The 21,044-nt window shown below is 44.3% G+C and overlaps 1 protein-coding gene and 1 pseudogene across 1 annotated transcript in view; one reads left to right on the forward strand and one right to left on the reverse strand.

Annotated features, from left to right (window-relative positions):
- The first annotated feature begins 190 nt into the window (after positions 1-190).
- Positions 191-21,044, forward strand: part of LOC149468193 (uncharacterized) — a 34,575-nt gene continuing 13,721 nt past the window's right edge. The window contains exons 1-2 of the mRNA XM_089670603.1: positions 191-711; positions 2,945-2,999. Coding sequence (XP_089526729.1) covers positions 590-711; positions 2,945-2,999 — 177 coding nt within the window. The 5' untranslated portion in view covers positions 191-589. The remainder of the gene's footprint in view (positions 712-2,944; positions 3,000-21,044) is intronic.
- On the reverse strand, positions 8,532-13,474 carry LOC149468194 (uncharacterized; annotated as a pseudogene).

Here is a 21,044-nt window from a genome sequence, read left to right on the forward strand (position 1 = left end):
ATTTAACAAGGATGCAGATTCTAGTGTGGCTTATGAGCTTTGTTTTCCTTCTTGGTGGATTAAAGATGAAAGTATAGCTGGTGCAGCTTTCTGTCATGTATGTTCAACAAGTCCTTCTGACTGTGAGATATTTTGGTAACCAAAACCTGTTGTAGCCAAAGCAACAGTAACAAACAGATTCCGTCCAATGGAATGTCTGCAAGATGTCTCAGGCTGTAGAACAATATACACTTTCTTGTCACTAGACATCATTCACACTGAGCAAGCAGAAGAGTGACAATGAAAAAAAAATATTTTGTACACGTAGCCCAAGGATATAATCTTTTCCTTTACAGTTCAACGCAACTGTAAGAGATTTATTTACTATTGCATTCACAGAAGCTACATCATTTTGCTTTACAAATGATTTTTCACTGTTTCCCTTTACAGCTCTAAAATAATCTACACAAAGGATAGTTTCTTTTAAATTTGTATTTATCAGTTGTTTTTTTTTCAATATACTTTTTGTTTACTTTTTTTGCAAACTTTTTAAATTCATGGACTTAGCAGCATTGCACTGGTTAAAAGACTGTCACTTGTTTGACTAAGGATGCCAATATCTTCAGGCGCTGAAGGACACGTTGGAGTTGGTGTAGACACATCCATAAAATGGATTCCAGAAGGTAGCAAGGAATATGAAAGTCTGAGGAACAGCAATTCATATCTCCAAAGGTAAGAAGTGCATTCAAGCCGTACATCACTAAGGAAAAATTCTGACACAAAAACATGATCTTTGACAGATTTGATTAGAGAACGGGATGTTCTGGAGAAGGCTTCTAGACTGTGTGGAAGACCACAGAAGAATGTCTAATTTTTGATACAGTAGTGTGAGTTGTGTTCCTAGTAAACACAGTTATTCAGGAGCATCCACAAATATCCAAAGAATCCACAAAAGCATCCAAAGGAAGAAAGGCGTGAGAGCCCTTATAGTGTAGTATTTGAATTCCACAAAGAGATATGCGTATAGAGAAAAAGACTTACATTGTCGAGGTTGCTAGAGGCCATGAAAATGGTGATTGCAATCTGGATGTATCTGGAGAATATAGTCTCCATGCAGAATAGTAGGTGGCCATGGTGGGATATAGCAGTAGGTATGTGAAAAACCTGAAGATGTTGCCTGGCATGATTTCCATGTACCAAAATAAAAATATCATGGGTTACAATGACACTGGCATTGAAGTATTCTACTCAGAGATCCCTTATGTCCAGAGACCGTATGTGCACCAAATGTCTGAGGAAGTGACCTGTGGTCACAAAATGCTTATAAGGTGTTAAATAGAAAAATTCAAGATGGAAACATTTGTTTCATTTTGGATTCATTCGTTATGTCAAACACTTCGTTCCGTCATATTTGTTATGCTAGAATGATTTTTTTTTCAGAATTCCTCCCCTATGTTCATATTTGTTTAGTATTTTCAGAAGTTGTTTCAGAAGAATGACTATTTTTGTTTTAACAAGAGAATACTTAAAGTGTTACTAAACCCAGGACCCTGCATCCACTATATTTGGTCTCCCACAGTAAACAGAACATAGAAATGCAATTATTTTAGTAAATATAAACTGCTAAATACATTTTCTCATCAGCAGTATATTGCAGTCTTGTGACTTCTATCAGTGTCCAGCATAGCACTGGTTAAAGCTTGTATGAGGAATTTTCATTCTCCTGTAGGAGGATGCAGAACCACTGACTTCTGTCTAGATAGTGCTGATTGACCTTGTGCTGATCACATGCATTCTTCCAAGAAAAAAAGAAACTCTCTAGTAATACACACCAAACAGAGCATGTGCAGCTTGCCCCCGAGCCTCTGTTCTATCAGGAGATATTTAGAAGTCACTGGAAGAAGGGGACAGAATCAAATACCCTTTTTACATAATGTTGAAGATTAATCTCTTAGGTTCCCTAATGAGTATAACAAGCATGCTTTACTGCATATACAGACTGATTTTACTGTTGTGGGTTTACACTTTAAGCACTCTAAGTCATCCCTGCTAGTTCACACCACATCTGTCCGCTGATCCCTGTTGAGCAGGCTGACAACAGGTCCACATCTGCCCTGCTTGCACAGAGCTGACACGGGCACAGCCCACTGTTCTCTATGGGGTGGTCAGATGTAAACAGACCACCTGTCAGTTTACATCCAACTGTCATCCATTCCACCAGACAGATGGGGAATGAATCCCCCATCCATCTCTTTTTAGCAAATTGGATCAGATGCAGGCGGTCAGTTCCCTCATGTTAGAGGCCCTTACTGTATTAATTGCAATATGTTTCCATTTCATATGTAGTGCATTTTATAAATTAATGGAAACTGCTAATGTAAAAGGACTACTGCGCTACTTTCAGCCAAATAAAACAAAATGCTTCCTTCATTAACAAAAGATCCAATTTTTCGCATTATGTCATCCCAATAAAACAAATGAATATGAATTTGTTGTTTTGTTATAATTTATTTCAGATTTGTTGAAATTTGTTACTATTGTGATTTGGAGAAAGAGGAAGACTAGTAATGATGCAAGAGTCACCTAGATCTCTTTATTTCAGGCTCGATTGTCACCTGCCACCCCCAGGCACTAGACCACCACAAGGAGTGTGCAACCCAGATTCTCCGTGTGTGCAGCCCACAGCAGGGCCCCTGCTGCTGACCCAACAAGAAGCAGAGCCCAGGTGGCAATGCGAGTGGCCACACTTACAGATTGTACCTTGCTTGCTCGTCCTCCGCCCAACCCCCACCGCACTGCCCAGCTCCCAACAGGGCATAGACTGGCACCGACCTGCAGCCCAGGGATTGGGGACCTCTGATGTAGAGAAGGGCTAGCATGTTTAGGCAAAACATTTAACAACGTTTCTAGTGTACCCCACATATTTATGACTGTAAATATAGTAACTGTTTTGTACTTCTGACAGGCATCTTCAACAACATGCCTTAGATGGGGATATTAAACAAGAAAAAGGTGCAGAAGTAAGTTGGACATCATTTTTACAATTTATTTACAAATCTTACCAGGACTTATACATATTATTTTCAGAGATTGATCAAAATGGTTCGGCATACTGCAGTACTACATAAAAAGCACATGACCAGCATCTATGATCAAGCATGGATGTAGATTACAGCATATGGCTATTACTGGTGCTCAAGTAACAAATGTGCTAAGATTGTTTATGTTTTGTTGTTGGTGTTTACATATTGCGGCTCAATGCAATTTTGATGCAATTTTCGTGTGATTATGTAGTATGACTTTCCTGTGACTTTGGATGTGGTTAGCGTGTTCTATGGAGCCAATTTGCACTGAAATTGCACCAAAGTAGCACAAGTGTCCAAGCACAGCAATCACATCACATCGTAAACAATAGAAAATTAAACTAAGCATCGGTTCTCTCTCTCTGTCAGGCTGCATGTTTAGTCTCAGACTGCTGTACCAGCCACCCCAGTGTCCCTGATCACTGTCCCAGTGTAGTCCCTAATAAATATTGCTGCCAGCCCCTGTCACCTGTCCCAATGCTTACAATACATCATACCAGTGCCCTGATCACCGTCACATGCCATACCAGCACCCTCATCACTGCCATATGCCTTAATAGCACCCTGATCACCGCCATGTGCCATACCCAACACCCTGAAGAACTCTATACACCATACCAGAACTCTGATCAACACCATACCAGCGCTCTGATCATCTCCATACCCTATACCAGCATCCTGATCACCCCCATATGCCATACCAGTGTCCTGATCACCCTCATACCCCATACCAACATCCTGATCACTGCCATACCCCATACCAGCATCCTGATCACCACCATACCCGATAACAGCATCCTGATCACCCCATATGCCATACCAGTGTCCTGATCACCCCCATACCAGCATCCTGATCACCACCATACCCCATACCAGCATCCTGATCACCCCATAGGCCTTACCAGTGTCCTGATCACCCCCATACCAGCATCCTGATCACCACCATACCCCATACCAGCATCCTGATCACCCCATGGGCCTTACCAGTGCCCTGATCACCGCCATACCCCATACTAGCGGCCTGGTCACTGCCATACTTCATACCAGAGTCCAGCATTTTAGAGTCTCAACTGATCAATTTTCACATATATATCCCATAGTTTGTAGACTTTATAGCTTTCCGTCAGACTAAAAAAATATAGCAGAGAAAACCAATACATGTAAATTAATTGGTTTATGTGAATTTAAAAATGGTGGTATATATACTGGGATTTTTTTAAAAATTTTAATAGTAATGGCGGCGATCAGCGACTTATAGCGGGACTGCGGCAAGCATTCTGACACTGGCGGGAACTGACTTGGTGTCACTGACATCCCCAGTGACACCAATACAGTGATCAGTACTAATAAAAAGCATTGACACTGTACTAATGGCACTGGGCAGGAAGGGGTTAAAATGTGGGGCGATCAAAGGGTTAACTGTGTGCTGTGTATGTGTGCTTCACTGTAAGTATGTACTATGCACAGCCATGCAAAGCAGTGTGCACGAGCTGACAGGCAAGAGAACTGTTTTCTTTACAAACAGTTCTCCCCCCCTGTGGGAGATGCTCGGCAATCAACGGGTGCCGGCAAGTAATCATCGACTGGGACCTGGTGATTGACAGCTGCAAATGGTGGCGTGGGTAGTGGGTACGTGATTTTATGCACCCGTGCCGCCCTGTGGCAGTATTACTGCTATATGGCGGACGGGAAGTAGTTAATCAATTTTCTTGCTTTAACAAGTAGTAAAACAGTTTTACGGCCTCCTTTACATAGCCATTTAGCCACATACATTTGATTCCAGTGGCAAGATGCTGTTGAAATGATAAGTGCATGCGCATAGCAATGGCTTTTAGGCCTGTACAACATTATTGAGAGGCTGATAGCAGCCATCACTGTTCGCATGTAACTGCATACCAAGTGGTTATCTGCACTTAGGGATGGGTGTCCAAGCCTGGACGCAGTCAGGTGCAATAAGCTATTCTGCCACTAGGTAGCTCTGTCCCAGAATAGTGTGGGGTGACAGAGAACAGTGTAATCAGGTGCTAGGTCCCTTTTAGCGAGGGCCCTCCTGTAGTGATGTCATTGGTGAGTCAGTGCCCATATAAAAGCCAGGTTGGGAGACGCCTGAGGATAGTTGAGCCATCATAGTCCATTACTTCATGTCACAGACTTGAGGGTGCAGGAGACCATTGCCCAAAGAACTCTGGGTTTTATTGTGTTTTGAAGTTATCCAGAAGGAGCTGGTCACTAGCTAACTTTTATGCCCATTCAGATTTCCTTCTAGCCTGGGTACTCCATCATCGCTTCATTGGGTCATAGTCACATTTGCATGAAACTGTATAGTGGCTAGGGCCAGTAGGAATACCCTTTAACTTTAGTAGGAGCCGCTTTGAAGGTCCATTGTCCTGCCACATCGCTCTTTAGGGACTATGTTCTCCTGTTGGTGGGACATGGGCCGGGGTGGTTACTGAAAGGGAACTTGCTTGGGAATTTTAGCTTTACATCTCACCAGGGATTTGTAACTACGGCTATGGAACTGTTGCCCAGTTATTCTACAATTGGCACCTGGTTACTTTTAGCCAGCTGTCACTCCGGCCCCCGTCAATGGAACATGTCACATTTTGGATCATATTGTCTGGGGGTTCGGTGGCTATCGAATGGTATGCCGCCACTGGCTTGGAATCACCCCAAAAGAAAGGGCATTGTCTATGATAATGCAATGAGCTCTTATCTGATGGTTTTCTGAATAAATTCAGTGTGTTTCTTCAATAAAGCAGTGTCACGGTTCACCCACACCCCACGCCCACAGCGACTAGCTAACCGAGGCACGCATGTGCTGCCGTGACAGGGAGGTACGAGGGAATAAAGGGGACTTAACTTTGAATATATATAAAACCATATATAAGATCAGCCGTGACACACTTTCACAGCCCACACTACCTTTGGCCACCACCAGATGGGGACTCCACTCCAATCCAGCTGGTCGAACACACACTGGCAGATACAAATCTTACATACAATCTGGTGCACTGATTAGAGTTGAGGACCAGCTTAGTAATTACACACCCTTCTAAGGTCCCTCCAGCTACCTACAGCTTGAACCCCTGTGTTAATCACCCTTCCTGTCCACCACCCCCCCCCCCCCCCCCGCACCAGACACACCACAAAAGGTAGCCTGCCACCATCCAACAGTTTATCCGCAGGGCGGTCTGCTGGGACACCCCTCACACACAGATCTCTGTCTGGCCGATCTGTTACCTTTTACAATCTGCACGCAATCTGCCCACACACAGTGCAATTGCATACAGATTGGCAGTGAGCTTGACAAAGCGTTTAAAGGCACTAAAATACGATACAATCTAATCCAATCTAATCTCCCCAATCCATTCTCTCTGAAGATATGAGCACGTGCTTAAATACTCAGAAGTCACTAATTATTTTAAGATTTAATTTCCCGAAATGGGCAGTGAATAAAATATGTACAAAATATAAAAAGTTACAGAAATACAAGAAGACACACAAATAACTATTCACTATAAAATAAAAAGGAAATAAAAGACAGAAGTAAAACTTTACCAGGATTTGCCCTGTGACTGGAGCAAGTCAGAGAATCAGCAATACGTTGGTCGATCGAACCAGCTCCGTACGAATAGCAAATGTCCCAGTGCCCGGGTACTCCATTTATGGGGATATGGACGTAGGCGGGACATTAGTCCTCGGCCAATTCACAATGGGGGGGTGTTCCTGAACCTGCCCACAGGATGTTCTGGGTGTTGACCTGCCCAAGTTCAGTCGGGCCAAGACCGGCTTGAACACCAAGTCGGGGATTGGATTTCTGACACCAGCACATCAGTCCGATCGTGACAGTGCCAAACACCAGTAGACTGTCGCCATCCAGCACCACCTAACCATTTTCTGCATGTTCCTGGCCTTCTGCCTACCCCACAAATATGATTTTTAGTGCCGATGTGGCCTACAGAATGTCCTACAAGAAGGGAGCATGTTCATCTCTCTGCAACTAATATTTTAGCTTTTATGAAAGATTGAACATACCCCTTTTGATGTATGGATGAAGCCGGAATGTCTGGGGGGCCACTTCCTTTAAACTGGTTTCACCAGAAGGTGACAACCTTATTAACACAAAAGGTGTCACATCCCAGAAGCTGGGCTTTTCAGCCTAATTGATGCTAATTGTATCTCATTTCCCCAATGACAATGGACTGAATACACATCCTTAATGACAATGGAATGTCCCTACTGTATATACATCCTTAATGACAATGGAATGTCCCTCCAGTTACGATTACATATTGCTACTGATCACATCTTACCCACTCAAATCTGTACATTTATGTCACATGCACGTTACATCATTCACATGTACGTTACAAGCAGTTCTTCTTGTTTACTTTAAAAACTGGTATTCTCTTGTAATTTGGGGTAGCTACAGCTGTAGTCCTTTGCCTCATGTTTCAGAGCTTGGGAAACAGCTTCTTGGTGGAAATACCAGTCAGGGTGTCAGGAGTCCAGTAAGTAGCTCTGTCCCAGAGTAGTGTGTGGTGACAGTGGATGGTGTAATTAGGTGCTAAGTCCCTTTTAGCTAGCGCCCTCCTGTAGTGGTGTCATGGGTGAGTCAGTGCCATATATAAGCCAGGCTGGAAGGCCCTGAGAATAGTTGGGCCATTGGAGTCCATTACCCCACATCTATGCAGATGTAGTCACCTGTCCAGGGACCCTGGACTGGGCTGGAGGACAGGGTGAGATAGTTCTGCACCCAGAAGAGCCAGCAATAGTTTTCCTGTCTCTTTGCAAGTGGAGGCTAGATCAGATTGCAAAAGGCCTTTTAGGCCAGGCCAAGTGGGTCTATCCCCCTTGAGGACCTGGGTGATGTGTACTGGAGCTAGAGGTTCAGCTGCAGTGATCCTGTCTCTGAGACAGCAAGCAGGGAGTCAAATGCTGGACACAGATAGCCTAAGGCTAGCCAGAGATCTCTGAGTGAGTACTAATGACTTTTGGAAGGGGAGCGACTGTGTAAAGAGAAGATGGCTTAAGGGTGAAGTGTTGTATGCTGTTTTCACTTGTGACTTCTGCAAATCGCCCACTGTACGTGATTGACAAAGTACGGTCAAGTGACCCTGGATAGTGTGTTTATGGGATGTGACTGTAAACACCATCTTCTAAAGTAAAACCAGTAAAGTGCAACTATAATTCTTTGTGTGTACATTCCTTTCTTCGAAATTTAAATGCTACTGGCCTGGGATGTTGTGGAGAGCATCTGGCAAAGAATGGGCACAATATGGCGGAGGTTTAGGACTTCAAGCAGGAGGGTTGTTGTTCTAGCAAGAAGAAGCGGGGTGGGGACAACACACACGCATATATCCATACACTGCAATGACAGGCTATTGGCGGCCGCAGCTATTTCCTGCGGTGCTTGCATCAGGATGCACTGTATGTAAAGGCTCCTCAACCACAGCTATCTGCTCTCAGCTATGAAATTAGTTGATTCCTGCCACTGGGATTAGTGCTGTAGCTAAATGTCCATGCTAATGCAGCCTTGGATCTAGTTGTATTGCTAAACCGTGCAGTAGTCTGCAAAAAGTGCAGACTACTGCTGAACGGTACAGATATCTGCATTATAAGACAGAGTTACCATCATTAAAAATCCTTTGGCAGGTAAAATGGAGCACCTATTAAAAAACCTTTTTTGTGTCAGTCAATACGTATAACAAAAAATAAATAAAGTCTAAAACGTGCGGACTGACCATTTAGAAACTCGGGCACTGCCCGAGGGCTCGGGGTCAGTAGGGGGCCCCATGGGATGCCCCTGGTACCTTTTTCATAGGCTTTATTGAGTTTGGGCAAGGACACAGGGGCCCCATGATCCCCTATTGCCCGGGGGCCCTATGAGTTGTCAGTCCACCCCTGGTCCAAAATAAATTAAGCCTCTGTGTCCAACTTTAATATTCCCATAAGTCCAGATCAGGTGAGTACCTCAAAAAAAGAAACTAAAAGAGTGTATTACCTCAATAATATACCGATTTTATTGAGGTAATACACTACTTTAGTTGCTTTTTTTGAGGTACTCACTTGATCTGGATTTATGGGAATATTGAAGTTGGACACAGAGGATTCATTTATTTTGGACTTTATTTATTTTTTGTTATACATAAAAAATGGAGCACCTGCACACATTTACACACATATAAAAACATACAAATTCAGCATAGACATATGAGTAAATAAATATACTGTAATTTTGAATATACTTATGTTCTGCCTTATGTGCAGTGTCTCTGAGCACTAGGCACAGCATCCTGAATGTGAATGTGTAAGCACCTGTCAAAGGGTGGGCATATAAAATGATATGTACAAATGGCTTGCCAAGAGCTGGAACTTGAAATGATAATAACAGTAGGTTTTGTGTCGAAGGAGCAGTAAGAATAAATCCTGCTCCTTTCATTTGCTATGTTGCCTTTTCATTTGCTGTCTTTTTTTTAATTTTAGTTTTGGACAGACCAGCGATTCCCTTCATAATAAAGGAGTTAAGTATATCTAAACCCAAATATATTATATATTGCAGCTTACAGGTCCATAAATGTGGTGGTGGCAATTTATATTTTTGGCTAAGTATGTTTTCTGCAAGTACAGCAAAATTCCCATTCATCCTGATGGAAATTCATTGTGCTTGTAACTTCTGTGTACTGAGCTAAAATCTCAAATCTCAGATAAACTCTTACCCTTGTTGTCACCCTGAGACAGCATGTGTTTTACTGGCAGGATCACTAGGTGAAAGTAAAGGCAAACAAACCTGAAAAAATAAAATTAATGCAGCCACCACATCTAAGTACTGGTAAGTTGCAATATATTATTTTTTTTGCTCTTGGGTTTAGATAAGCTTTAACCCCTAGACGCTGAGCGCACACCAATATGTGGCCTCTCGGCGTCTGGGCCTTGATGCTGAGCGGCTGCATATTTACATACCATTTGAAAATACATATGTGCTGAGAGCTCACGCCCTGCGCACTCCCAGCACACATGTCCGTGACTCACAGAAAGGTCCCGATCTCCCCATGCGATTGGGACCTTTTCCAATCATGTGACCACCGTGACCGCGAATCACGGTGGTCACATGACCCTAAAACCCCGCCACGCCTCCCGGCTTCTGAAACCTCTTAAAGGGCCGGGAGGCGCCAGCACAAAGGGGTTAAAGTATAACTAAAGACAAACATTTTTCAGTTCTGGGTAGAGTGGTGAAGGAGTGGTGAAGGATTAAAACCACTCTCAAGAGGTTTACTCTTTCTATTTGTCCTAACCACCAATGTCACCAAGAATGAAAGTGAGGGTAAAGCTGGCCATAGATGTTTTTTGTCTGTTGATCAGGCAGCCAGCTGATCAAAAAAAATTGCCCTATCCACACATTTGAGGTGAAATCCTCCCTGCTGTGCTGTTGTATTCTGACAGCGGGACTCCTGTACACTGATCAGTGCTGCAGCCAATTGGCTGTAAGTGCTGATCGGGCAGATAAATATACCAGTAGTCCCATTAGAGAGGAGTCAATCAATAGATGGGGCAGCACAGTGGCTAAATGGTTAGCACTTCCGCCTGGCAGTACTAGGGTCGTTGGTTCGAATCCCAGCCACGGCACCTCCTGCCTGGAGTTTGCATGTTCTCCCTGTGCCTGCGTGGGTTTCCTCCCGGTACTCCTGTTTCTTCCCACACTCCAAAGACATGCTGATAGGTAATTGGATCCTGTCTAAATTGGCCCTAGTATGTGTATGTATGAATGTGAGTTAGGGACCTTAGATTGTATGCCCCTTGAGGGTTAGGGACTGATGTGAATGTACAATATGTATGTAAAGCGCTGCATAGCTTGACGGCGCTATATAAGTACCTGAAATAATAATAAATAAATAAATAAATAGATTGACTCCTCTCAAAGAGGGAATAGTCATAGATGGATCAAAATTTGACCAGTCCTTGCTGAACCATCTGAATTTTCAACCATCTACAGTGGGTATAGAAAAAAACCACCCTCTTTAAAATAATCAAATTGTATTGCTTTGCAGCCTGAAATGAAGACAGACACAGTTTTTGTTTTATCCAGCTGTATTTGCTTAGTGTGATTTAGTTGTGGACCTAATTGTCCAGTGCTTATCTGTTCCTGTCCTAATTTATGATGCTGGCCAGCTTTTAGAATGTGCGCACATGAAGAAACTCACACTGACACGTTTGGTCTGTGAAAACTTCTCTCTAATTTATTGAAATGAAACCGTGAGTTTATATATGAAAAATGATGCGAACATCACGTGATAACAGCATAAGCATTATATTAGTCTTTGATTGGTCACTTTACACGAAAACAATCTCCGTCATGGTATAGGTGTGATCTTCTTCAGTCTTATCTTAAAAAAGAGAAAAACATTCTTTTGTCTTCCAAATCACACGATGGGAGGGGGTCTGTTCCTGTGAGCAAATATTTCTTAAGCAAGGATTTCTTAAAGTACCACAAAGCCCAGCAGGCAGAAAATATTCACACAACATATATATTCATGCTAAACATTTATAAATATGTGGAAAGAAATAGTATTAAAGTATAAAAGTAAATATGTAAAAAGATGTGTATAAAAAAGTGTATATATATATATTCAATAGGAAACGAAATAGACATTTTACCAAATCCATCACAGTACCCCCTTAAAATGACTATTTTACTCTGTCCCTATAAAACCTAGCTCATTTGTCCTTATGTACCTTGGAACTCTTTTATGCTGTACGTTAGACAAGTGATGACTATTTCATCACCTCCCTTGCCACAGACTTTGTACATAAGGAAGTCAGATGCTATCCCTACAAAATTGTGAGATTACTGTTGGCGGGGAGGGACCGTAATGGGGTGTAAGGTTTTTCTTCATCTATCATGTGGGGATCCTCTTGCTCCTGGTTCAGGAAGATAGGTGTACTGTTGTCTACAGCTTTGCTCATCAATTTCCTCACACATGGTATAACACAGCATACAACCAGGGCCAGGAGAACCAGAATTATTAGTACAGTTACCCCTATTTGGGCAAGTATCTTTTGCCACCCACTCATCCAACTGAAATATTGATCCCACGGGTCTGTGATACCTGAGTTCTTCTTCAACTCAGCTGACAGGTCTTCCAATTTCTTTATAGCCAGAGTAACCTTACCATTCGGGACAGTATTGTCAGGAATATATGTACAACATGTTCCGGTTCCTTCTATCATTTTACAGACACCTCCTTTTTCTGCTAAAATCATGTCCAGAGCCATTCTATTCTGGAATGTCATGTAGGATGTAGGGGCTAATTGGTCAACGATTCCTTGGAGGGCATCCCTGGTGTAATTCACGAACCTCTGTTGGTTGTAATATATGTAATTTATCCAATCTACATTTTTATTAACAGTTATCATGGGAATCAGGGATTCGAAGCCTGCTTTTACTTGGTCTCTTGCTTTAAATTCATTAGGCACCCCCCTTGGGACTCCAATGGCATCTATATACACATGTGGGTCAAAACTGCCAGAAGGAGCTTTTCGCTTCCTCCTACGGCCAGGCATTGGGTCAGGGGTATTTTCTGCTAGGATGTGGAGAGGCATAATGGCCTTTGCAAGAGCACACTCACCAGTCCAAATCCCTTCCAATCTGGTTCTAATCTTTTGGTCCCCACAGATCCAGTATATGTCACCGAGAGACTGGGTCTGATTAACTTCCCTGAGACACTGCTGTAGGTAAAGCAGTATCCTTCTGTAAAATTACCCAGAAACCTCCCTTTGCCTTTGTAATTCGAGTAACAGGTGTAATTCCCTGGATAGATAGTGATGCCCTCTCCAGGCTTTGGGATTTTGGTAACTATGGGATATTCCTCTTTCCACATTTCGCACGCAGAATGATTGGTGGATGTATTAGTGAACAGGCTGAGGAAACATTCCTCACTGTCTTGTGGGATCTGGAGAGGGACTGTCCCTAAATGTGGCCTGGCACTACCACAGACATAGCAGTTACTTCTGTTATGTTGTTTGGCACTGAATCTCATCCACTCAAGCCACAGGTTAGTGTCAGAGAACCCGGTTTCAGCCGCCATTGTCTCTTCAAAAGTAGGGTTTGCTATTGCTATCATGTCTTTTATAGCAGGGATGACAGGTTTAAGGGGATTTGTTATTGGTTTTGATGAGTTATACATGTCTTTTAGGTAAAACTTTGCTAGAGGTGTACCTTTCTGTGGGTGCCTGCCTAACCAGTAAAGTCCTGCATCACCAGGGCTAGGATTCTCAATGTTTAGGACGAGTCTTTCTCCGCTATCACTGCACCCTGACTTCCAGATGGACATACGTTTAATGAGAGGCTTCCCCACCTTATCTTTCTTTTTTAAGGCACTCTGTGGTTGATACCCCCAACCTGCTCCAGTACTCCATCCCACTGATCCCCAATGGGCACAGTTCGGTCCCCAATAATCATCCGGTATACATATGTATATCTGATCCGAGTTGACCACCAGACAGGCCCGCTGTGCCCATCCCGGTCTACGACTATTGCAATATATGGGTATCATACTACAAAAATCAAAGGTGAACGTAGCCACATATGTGTTGGATGAATTGTACCAGAATATGAAGGTGTCATTCATCCTAGTGATGGCTACCTGTTGAGCACCTGTTTTGGTGATAGCCACCTGCTGAGCTTCTATCAAACTTATTAGAAAAAGGATATACAACACAATCATCATGGTGTAGATGACGCCTTTTCCTCAGGGGTTGGGACTTTCTTGCAGTGGGAGGCGTGTATCCAAGTGTTCTTCCCGGCCACCTTGACAGAAGTGGCTGTAGTCAGCAGAACTTGGAATGGACCATCATATCTTGGCTCAAGGGAATGTTTCCTAACAAATTTCTTTACTAATACCCAATCTCCGGGTAATAGGCTGTGAGTTCCTGTATCTGACTCAGGATCTGGAATGGAAGAAAACACTTGGGCATGGATACGGGTTAATTCACGTGATAATACAGTCACATAATTAGTTAACACATCAGATTGTAATTGCAACTGTTGTGGAAAATAACAACCAAGTCTGGGGACTGAGCCAAACAAAATCTCATAAGGGGATAGGGAGTGTTCTCCCCTTGGTGTGTATCTGACACTAAATAGGGCAATAGGCAGACTGTCTGGCCAACTCATGCCAGTCTCTTGGGCCATTTTTAGCATTCTGGCTTTCAGAGTGCTATTCATTCTTTCTACTTTTCCACTACTTTGGGGGTGATAGGGGGTATGGAACGCCAGAGTGACTCCTAATGCCACCCATATTTCTTTGGTTACTGAAGCTGTGAAAGCGGGGCCCTGGTCACTCTCTATCACCTCTGGAAGTCCATATCTGCATACAACCTCAGTGAGGAGTTTCTTCGCAGTTGGTTTTAGCAGTCATGTTGGTTACAGCAAAGGCCTCTGGCCAACTGGAAAACATGTCCACCACCACTAGGGCGTACTCAAACCGCCCACTCTTTGGCATCTGGATATGGTCGATTTGTATCCTTTGAAAAGGGTATAGGGGTTTGGCCAAGTGTTTCTGTGGTGTCTTCTCTGTGCGTCCCGGATTACATTTTGCACAGATGGCACATGTTTTGCAAAAATTATTTGTCAATGTGGTAATTCCAGGCGCTATATAGTACTTGTTGATGAGAGAGTTCATGAGGCTCTTTGACAGATGGGCTGCTCCGTGTGCCCACTGGACTACAGCTGGAAACATATTCTTGGGTAAACAAAACCTCTTGTTGCACTCAAACAGACCGTCTTTGAGAATAGTTCCTCTCCGTCTCCAGCTCTCTTTTTCTTATGGACTTGCTGCTTCTTGGAGTTCCTTGAGGTAGTTTCTGTCCACAGGTAAGGTCTGTAAGGTGAATATTGGTTCCCACTCTCCGGTCACCTCTCCTTCCATTTCTGGTGGTCCCATGGCCGCTCGTTTTGCCGCCAAATCTGCCAGATTATTGCCTTTGGCTTCTGAGGAGTTTATTTTCCCATGAGCTTTTACCTTCAGAATAGCCACTTGAATGGGTAGAAGGAGTGCTTCCAGCAGTCGTCCAATGGCTGCTCCATGTCTTATGGACGTACCTGCCGCAGTCATAAATCCTCTTGCCTTCCATATGGGTCCAAAGTCATGGGCCACCCCAAAGGCATATCTGGAGTCTGTGTAGATATTGGCCCTTTTTCCTTCCATCATCTGGCATGCTGTTGTGAGTGCTTGAAGTTCAGTTCCCTGTGCAGATATTGCTGGCGATAGGGCTCTTGCCTGTAGGACTGTGTCTGCAGTAGTGACCGCAAATCCTGTATGATATTTGCCTCCATCGTCTGCATATCTGGAACCATCAACAAACAAGGTGAAGTCTGGGTCCTGCAGAGGTGTTTCACTCACTGTGGGAAGATGGAAGGTTTCCATTTTCATCACTTCAAGACAATTATGAGGCTCAGTGGCTCCATTATCCTCTCCACTTTCTTCATTACCTTCATTACCCCCCTCAGCAATTGGGAGGAGAGTGGCCGGATTCAGGGTTTGGCAACGTAGGAGAGTGACGTTATCAGGAAGTTGGAGGGAACATTGTAGTCTAAGATGCCTCGCTGTGGACAAATGTTTAGGTTGGACTTGGTTTAAAATGGCAGCAATGTCATGCGGCGCCAGAAGAACAAGTTCATGTCCCAGTACGATATCAGAGGTCTTATCCAGCAGAGCTTGAGCAGCGAAAACTGCACGCAGACACGACGGTGCTCCTCTAGCCACTGGGTCCAAACGGCATGAGTAGTAGCCTACGGGTCGTAGGCGGTCGCCATGGGACTGGGCCAATACTCCTGTGGCATGGCCTTGGCGTTCAGACACGAACAGTTTGAAAGGTTTCTCGTAGTCTGGTAGACCTAGGGCTGGGGCTGAAGAAAGTAAGCGTTTTAGAGCCAAAAAGTTGGAGGCGGCCTCTTCGGACAGATGGAAGGGCTCAGACTTGAGAGCATCGTAGAGTGGTTGCATAAACCAAGAAGCATCAGGAATCCATGACCTACAGTAGGATATAAGGCCAAGAAAGGCATGGAGTGGCTTCTGGCCTAGCGGCAGTGGCAGATTTTGGATGGCCTTAACTCTTTCCTCCGTAAGATGCCTTGTTCCATGTGAGAGGCAGTGGCCCAAGAATACGACTGTTGTAGAGCACCATTGCAACTTCGGTTTAGAAGCCTTACAGCCTTGGTGTGCCAAATAACATAGTAAACTCTCCGAGGCTTCTTTAGCCGTGGGCAGGTCATCAGCACAGAGGAGAAGGTCATCCACATATTGAAGAAGGACCACTGCCGAATGTTCCTTTTGCCACGTGTCCAGTATGGTGGTCATGGCCTTGGCAAACTGGCTCGGAGAATTTTGCGCCCCTTGTGGCATAACTGCCCAGGTGTATTGCTTCCCCTCATGGGTAAAAGCGAAGAGGTATCTGCAGGAAGGATGCAAGGGAACGCTGAAGAATGCATTTGCCAGGTCCACCACGGTGAAATACTTTGCTGTTGGCGGTACCCCTGTGAGTAAAGTGTGGGGATTTGGAACAATAGGTGTCTCCAAGATGGTGGCTTCATTCACTGCTCGGAGGTCCTGTACCATCCTGTACTTCTCTGGTTCCCCCTTAGGTGTCTTCTTTTTCACCGGAAACAAAGGTGTGTTGCATGGAGAGGTACAAGGTATGAGTGCACCATTTGCCACAAGGGACTTGACCTGTTTTGAAATGGCCTCGGATTGTGCTGGTTTCAGTGGGTACTGTGGTTTCCTGGGTAGGGGGGCTCCTGGCTTCAATTCCACCATAATTGGGGGTACCCTTAAATATCCAATATCTTTGGATCCTGTGGACCATAGGCAACTTGGGATTCTGCTCAGCACATCCTCTGGGATGGTGGTGGTAGAGATCTCTTGAAGTGCCATCAGAAGGGGAATGGAGCACAGTGCAGACATGTCCTCTACTTCTAGTGGTGATGAGATAACCACCTTGCCATCAGGAGTGAATGTGATAGAGGCCTGGAGCCTAGATAGCACATCAGCTCCCAGGAGATTCAGGGGACATGTTGAAGACACAACAAACCGGGCCAGCAAGTCTGGGAATAGACCAACCTGTAAAGGTCGGGTAAGAGGATTAGACCGTGGGGTTCCATCTACCCCCACGCAGGATATATCTATATCAGAAAGGTATGAGTGGTCTGGGAGGTCTTCTGATCTGATCACGCTCCTGGCTGCACCTGTGTCAATTAGGAATGTCGTTGGGTGCCCTTCAATAGGTAAGGTCACTTTTGCTAACGGGCCCCCTGAACCAGCTGAAGACACTGCCAAGATAGGGGATGACACAGGCTTGCCCACTTCCTAGCGCAGAAGATCCAGGTGATTCGCACTGGGCCCAGGAGCTTGATGTTGCTGTTGTGACTGTTGCTGGTTGTATGCGTCCTGGTTCCACTGTGGCCGTCGACGTCTGGGAGGGGCTCTACAGTTCCTCTTGTAGTGTCCTGGGCAGCCACAATTGAAACAAATGGGCTTATTTTCTTCTGAGGCCGTTGGCCAGGTTTGTGTCCAGGGATCTGCTACCATAATAGGGGTGGACTTCTTGGTAGCTTGTGATGATTCAAGGCCTTTTGCCACCAACAGCAGAGTGTCTAGGGGCACCACACGATACTCAGTCCTAGCCATGATAAGACCCTTCCGTATTGATTCCCTCAGCCCCGCAACAAAGGCTGATGACAGCATCTGATTATGGGCTTTGTTGTATGCGCTGAATCCCAGGTCTGAGAAGACCTGGGACAATCTGGTGTAGAATTTTTCTACTGACTCCGCCTTATCTTGGGTAATATCTTGAAGGGTGGTGGCTTGATCGGCCAGTCTCTCTTTGGCCCAGTCATGCAATTGCGTACAAAATTCCAGTCCAGAGGAGAAGGCTTTGTCATCGACAAGCCAGGTGTTGTTAAGACTTCATGCCATTATTGGCCAGTATGAGTCTTCTGCCTTTATCTCACATAGGCTGACTAGGTCTCTCCAGGCTGCCGAGTATGTCTTCTGGATCTGAGCTATCCTGCGATAAAAGGGCATGGGCTGCTTTTCGGGGTCTGGCAATGTGGTCACCAGGGAAGAGGCCTGGGACGGAGTAAAGATGACATACAGGACCGGTGCATCTGCCGGGGTGTGGAGTCTTCCTGCCTGAGGAGTCCTTCCTGTCACCTGTGGCCTAAGAGGGGCATCTGGAGAGGCATATGCGGATAGCGTAGGAAGTTCCGGACCTGCGGCCTCCTCATCCAAAGAAGATATGTCTGACCAGGTTGACCCTAAGTGCAAATGTTTACTTCCTTTTGGTCTATTGGAGACAAAACTGTCTCTCGCGGGACCAGCGGTCGTGTCAGGTTCAAGCACTGGCATAGTGGGGACACGCGGCACATCTGGCGGTACGTAGAATGTACCATCGGCTTGTAAAACCGGACACACTGGGTAGAGGCGGCTCACTTGAGGCATAGGCCCTCTGGAAATCTGATTTGGTGTACCAAAATGGCCACCTCCAGGAAGTGTACTGGGCTGGGCAGGAAATGACAGTGCAGGTGCAGCAAGATGGCTGCCATCAGGAAGTGCACTGGGCTGGGCAGGAAATGACAGTGTAGGTGTAGCAAGATGGCTGCCATCAGGAAGTGCACTGGGCTGGGCAGGAAGGACAGAGGAGAGGGTGGTAGATGAAGGGTGGAGCCCAGTGTCTGCAGACCAAATATAGGGCGGTGGGTGTTCCTTCACAATGTCAACACATTGGTGGTATACATAAACAGTTTTCCCTCCCTGTTGCAATACCTCTTCTGTCCACTGCTCTTTGTGTATAGCTTTGGCTACATTGTACCAAGCTTCCGCTGTCTTCAATAAATTATTATCAACTAATACACCTTTCTTTTCTTTTATCAATTTCCGCCATTCTTCCGGCTGTAAACGACCCCCCTTATCTGTGATTCCACATACTTTCACTAACTTAACTAATCCCTTCACATACTGCTCCCCCTCCCTTTGTGCAACCAGGTCACATGCTAACATTCCTTTCTCCGATTTTATCAGCGTCTGACCCATCTCCTCCTGTCTCTGGTCTTCCTAAAAGAAACCCAAGACTCTTCACGCGCTGCTGCTCACTCTGTTCACAATCTTCCAGCTGTTCTAATTGGCAGGGGCACCTTTCTATACTGTGCCCCCCTCTCTCGCCTCTGCTTCTATCTGCTGAATTGATTTCCCAATACCCCCCCTTACAGGGTAATGCACATTAAGGCAGAAAACTAACACTTCAGGCAAATCAGAAAACAGAGGATGACGTCCTAACAATTCCTGACTATATCCTTTCTCTTTAACCCTTAACAAACCCCAACTGTCTTCATGAATGGCAAACATTAAACCAGACACACATTTAGGACATGACATATCAGTCTATCTTGGTGGGCTATGAGTACAGATCACTGAGTAAATCTTCGTAACCCACACAAACAGTTACGGCACCCGCTGCCACACTACAGTGACTCGTAACCCGACACCTCCTCTCTTGTGGTCAACACACAAGGTTACCACACACCCAAGAGAAATTATGTGTCAAAACCCTCAGTAGGTCCACTCCTCTTCCACCTCAAGACTGATACATAAAAACACACAACAGAGACCCAGGTAACAGATAAGCACATGCAGGTATATTTAAATAAACTCCAGGCAAGCAAGGTTACCTGCTTTTAGTGACCTTTAGCAGCCGTACTAGGCACAGGTATGAATCAACAACAAAGACAGGATAACCAATGGTAAGATAGCAAAATATATCTTACCATGCTCCAGAGGCGATCAATCTCCGTCCTGTCCAGTTTGACTGACACTTAATGCCTTTTGAGGTCGGCTGGCTGCAGGTTCATTACCCAGAATTCCCGGGTTTCGGCACCAGTTGATTTAGTTGTGGACCTAATTGTCCAGTGCTTATCTGTTCCTGTCCTAATTTATGATGCTGGCCAGCTTTTGGAATGTGCGCACATGAAGAAACTCACCCTGACACGTTTGGTCTGTGAAAACTTCTCTCTAATTTATTGAAATGAAACCGTGAGTTTATATATGAAAAATGATGCGAACATCACGTGATAACAGCATAAGCATTATATTAGTCTTTGATTGGTCACTTTACACGAAAACAATCTCCGTCATGGTATAGGTGTGATCTTCTTCAGTCTTATCTTAAAAAAGAGAAAAACATTCTTTTGTCTTCCAAATCACATGATGGGAGGGGGTCTGTTCCTGTGAGCAAATATTTCTTAAGCAAGGATTTCTTAAAGTACCACAAAGCCCAGCAGGCAGAAAATATTCACACAACATATATATTCATGCTAAACATTTATAAATATGTGGAAAGAAATAGTATTAAAGTATAAAAGTAAATATGTAAAAAGATGTGTATAAAAAAGTGTATATATATATATATATATATATATATATATATATATATATATATATATTCAATAGGAAACGAAATAGACATTTTACCAAATCCATCACAAGTGCAACTTAGAACATCCTACTGAAAGATGTAACACCAACATGTCAGAAATTTAAAAAAAAAAATGTAATACAGAATCAGTGAGTTGGAAAAAGGATTGCCCCTCTCCTAAAAATTACTTGTAAACTCAATCAGGTGTAGCTAATCACCTTCTCAATGGCACACAAAGCCATTGACTTTCAACTGTGATCAGCTGTGGGCATTTTGATTGAAAGGGCTTTCCTGGAGCATTTCAGTCCCTGGTAGTGCAACTGAAGCAAAGAATCAACTATGGGAGGAAAGGGACTGTCAAATTATATCCAGGAGAAAGTTGTGGACAGGCACAAGTCAGGAGATGGATCTAAAATGATTTCAAAGGCTTTATTAATGCCTAGATGCACAGTGAAGTCTATTATTAAGAAGTGGAAGGTATATAGTACAACACAGACCCTTTCTGGAGCAGGACGT

This window comes from Staurois parvus, unplaced genomic scaffold (assembly GCF_062004578.1).
Source record: "Staurois parvus isolate SC_StPar_1 unplaced genomic scaffold, SC_StPar_1.0 ptg000091l, whole genome shotgun sequence".
In the NCBI taxonomy this organism is placed as follows: Eukaryota; Metazoa; Chordata; class Amphibia; order Anura; family Ranidae; genus Staurois; species Staurois parvus.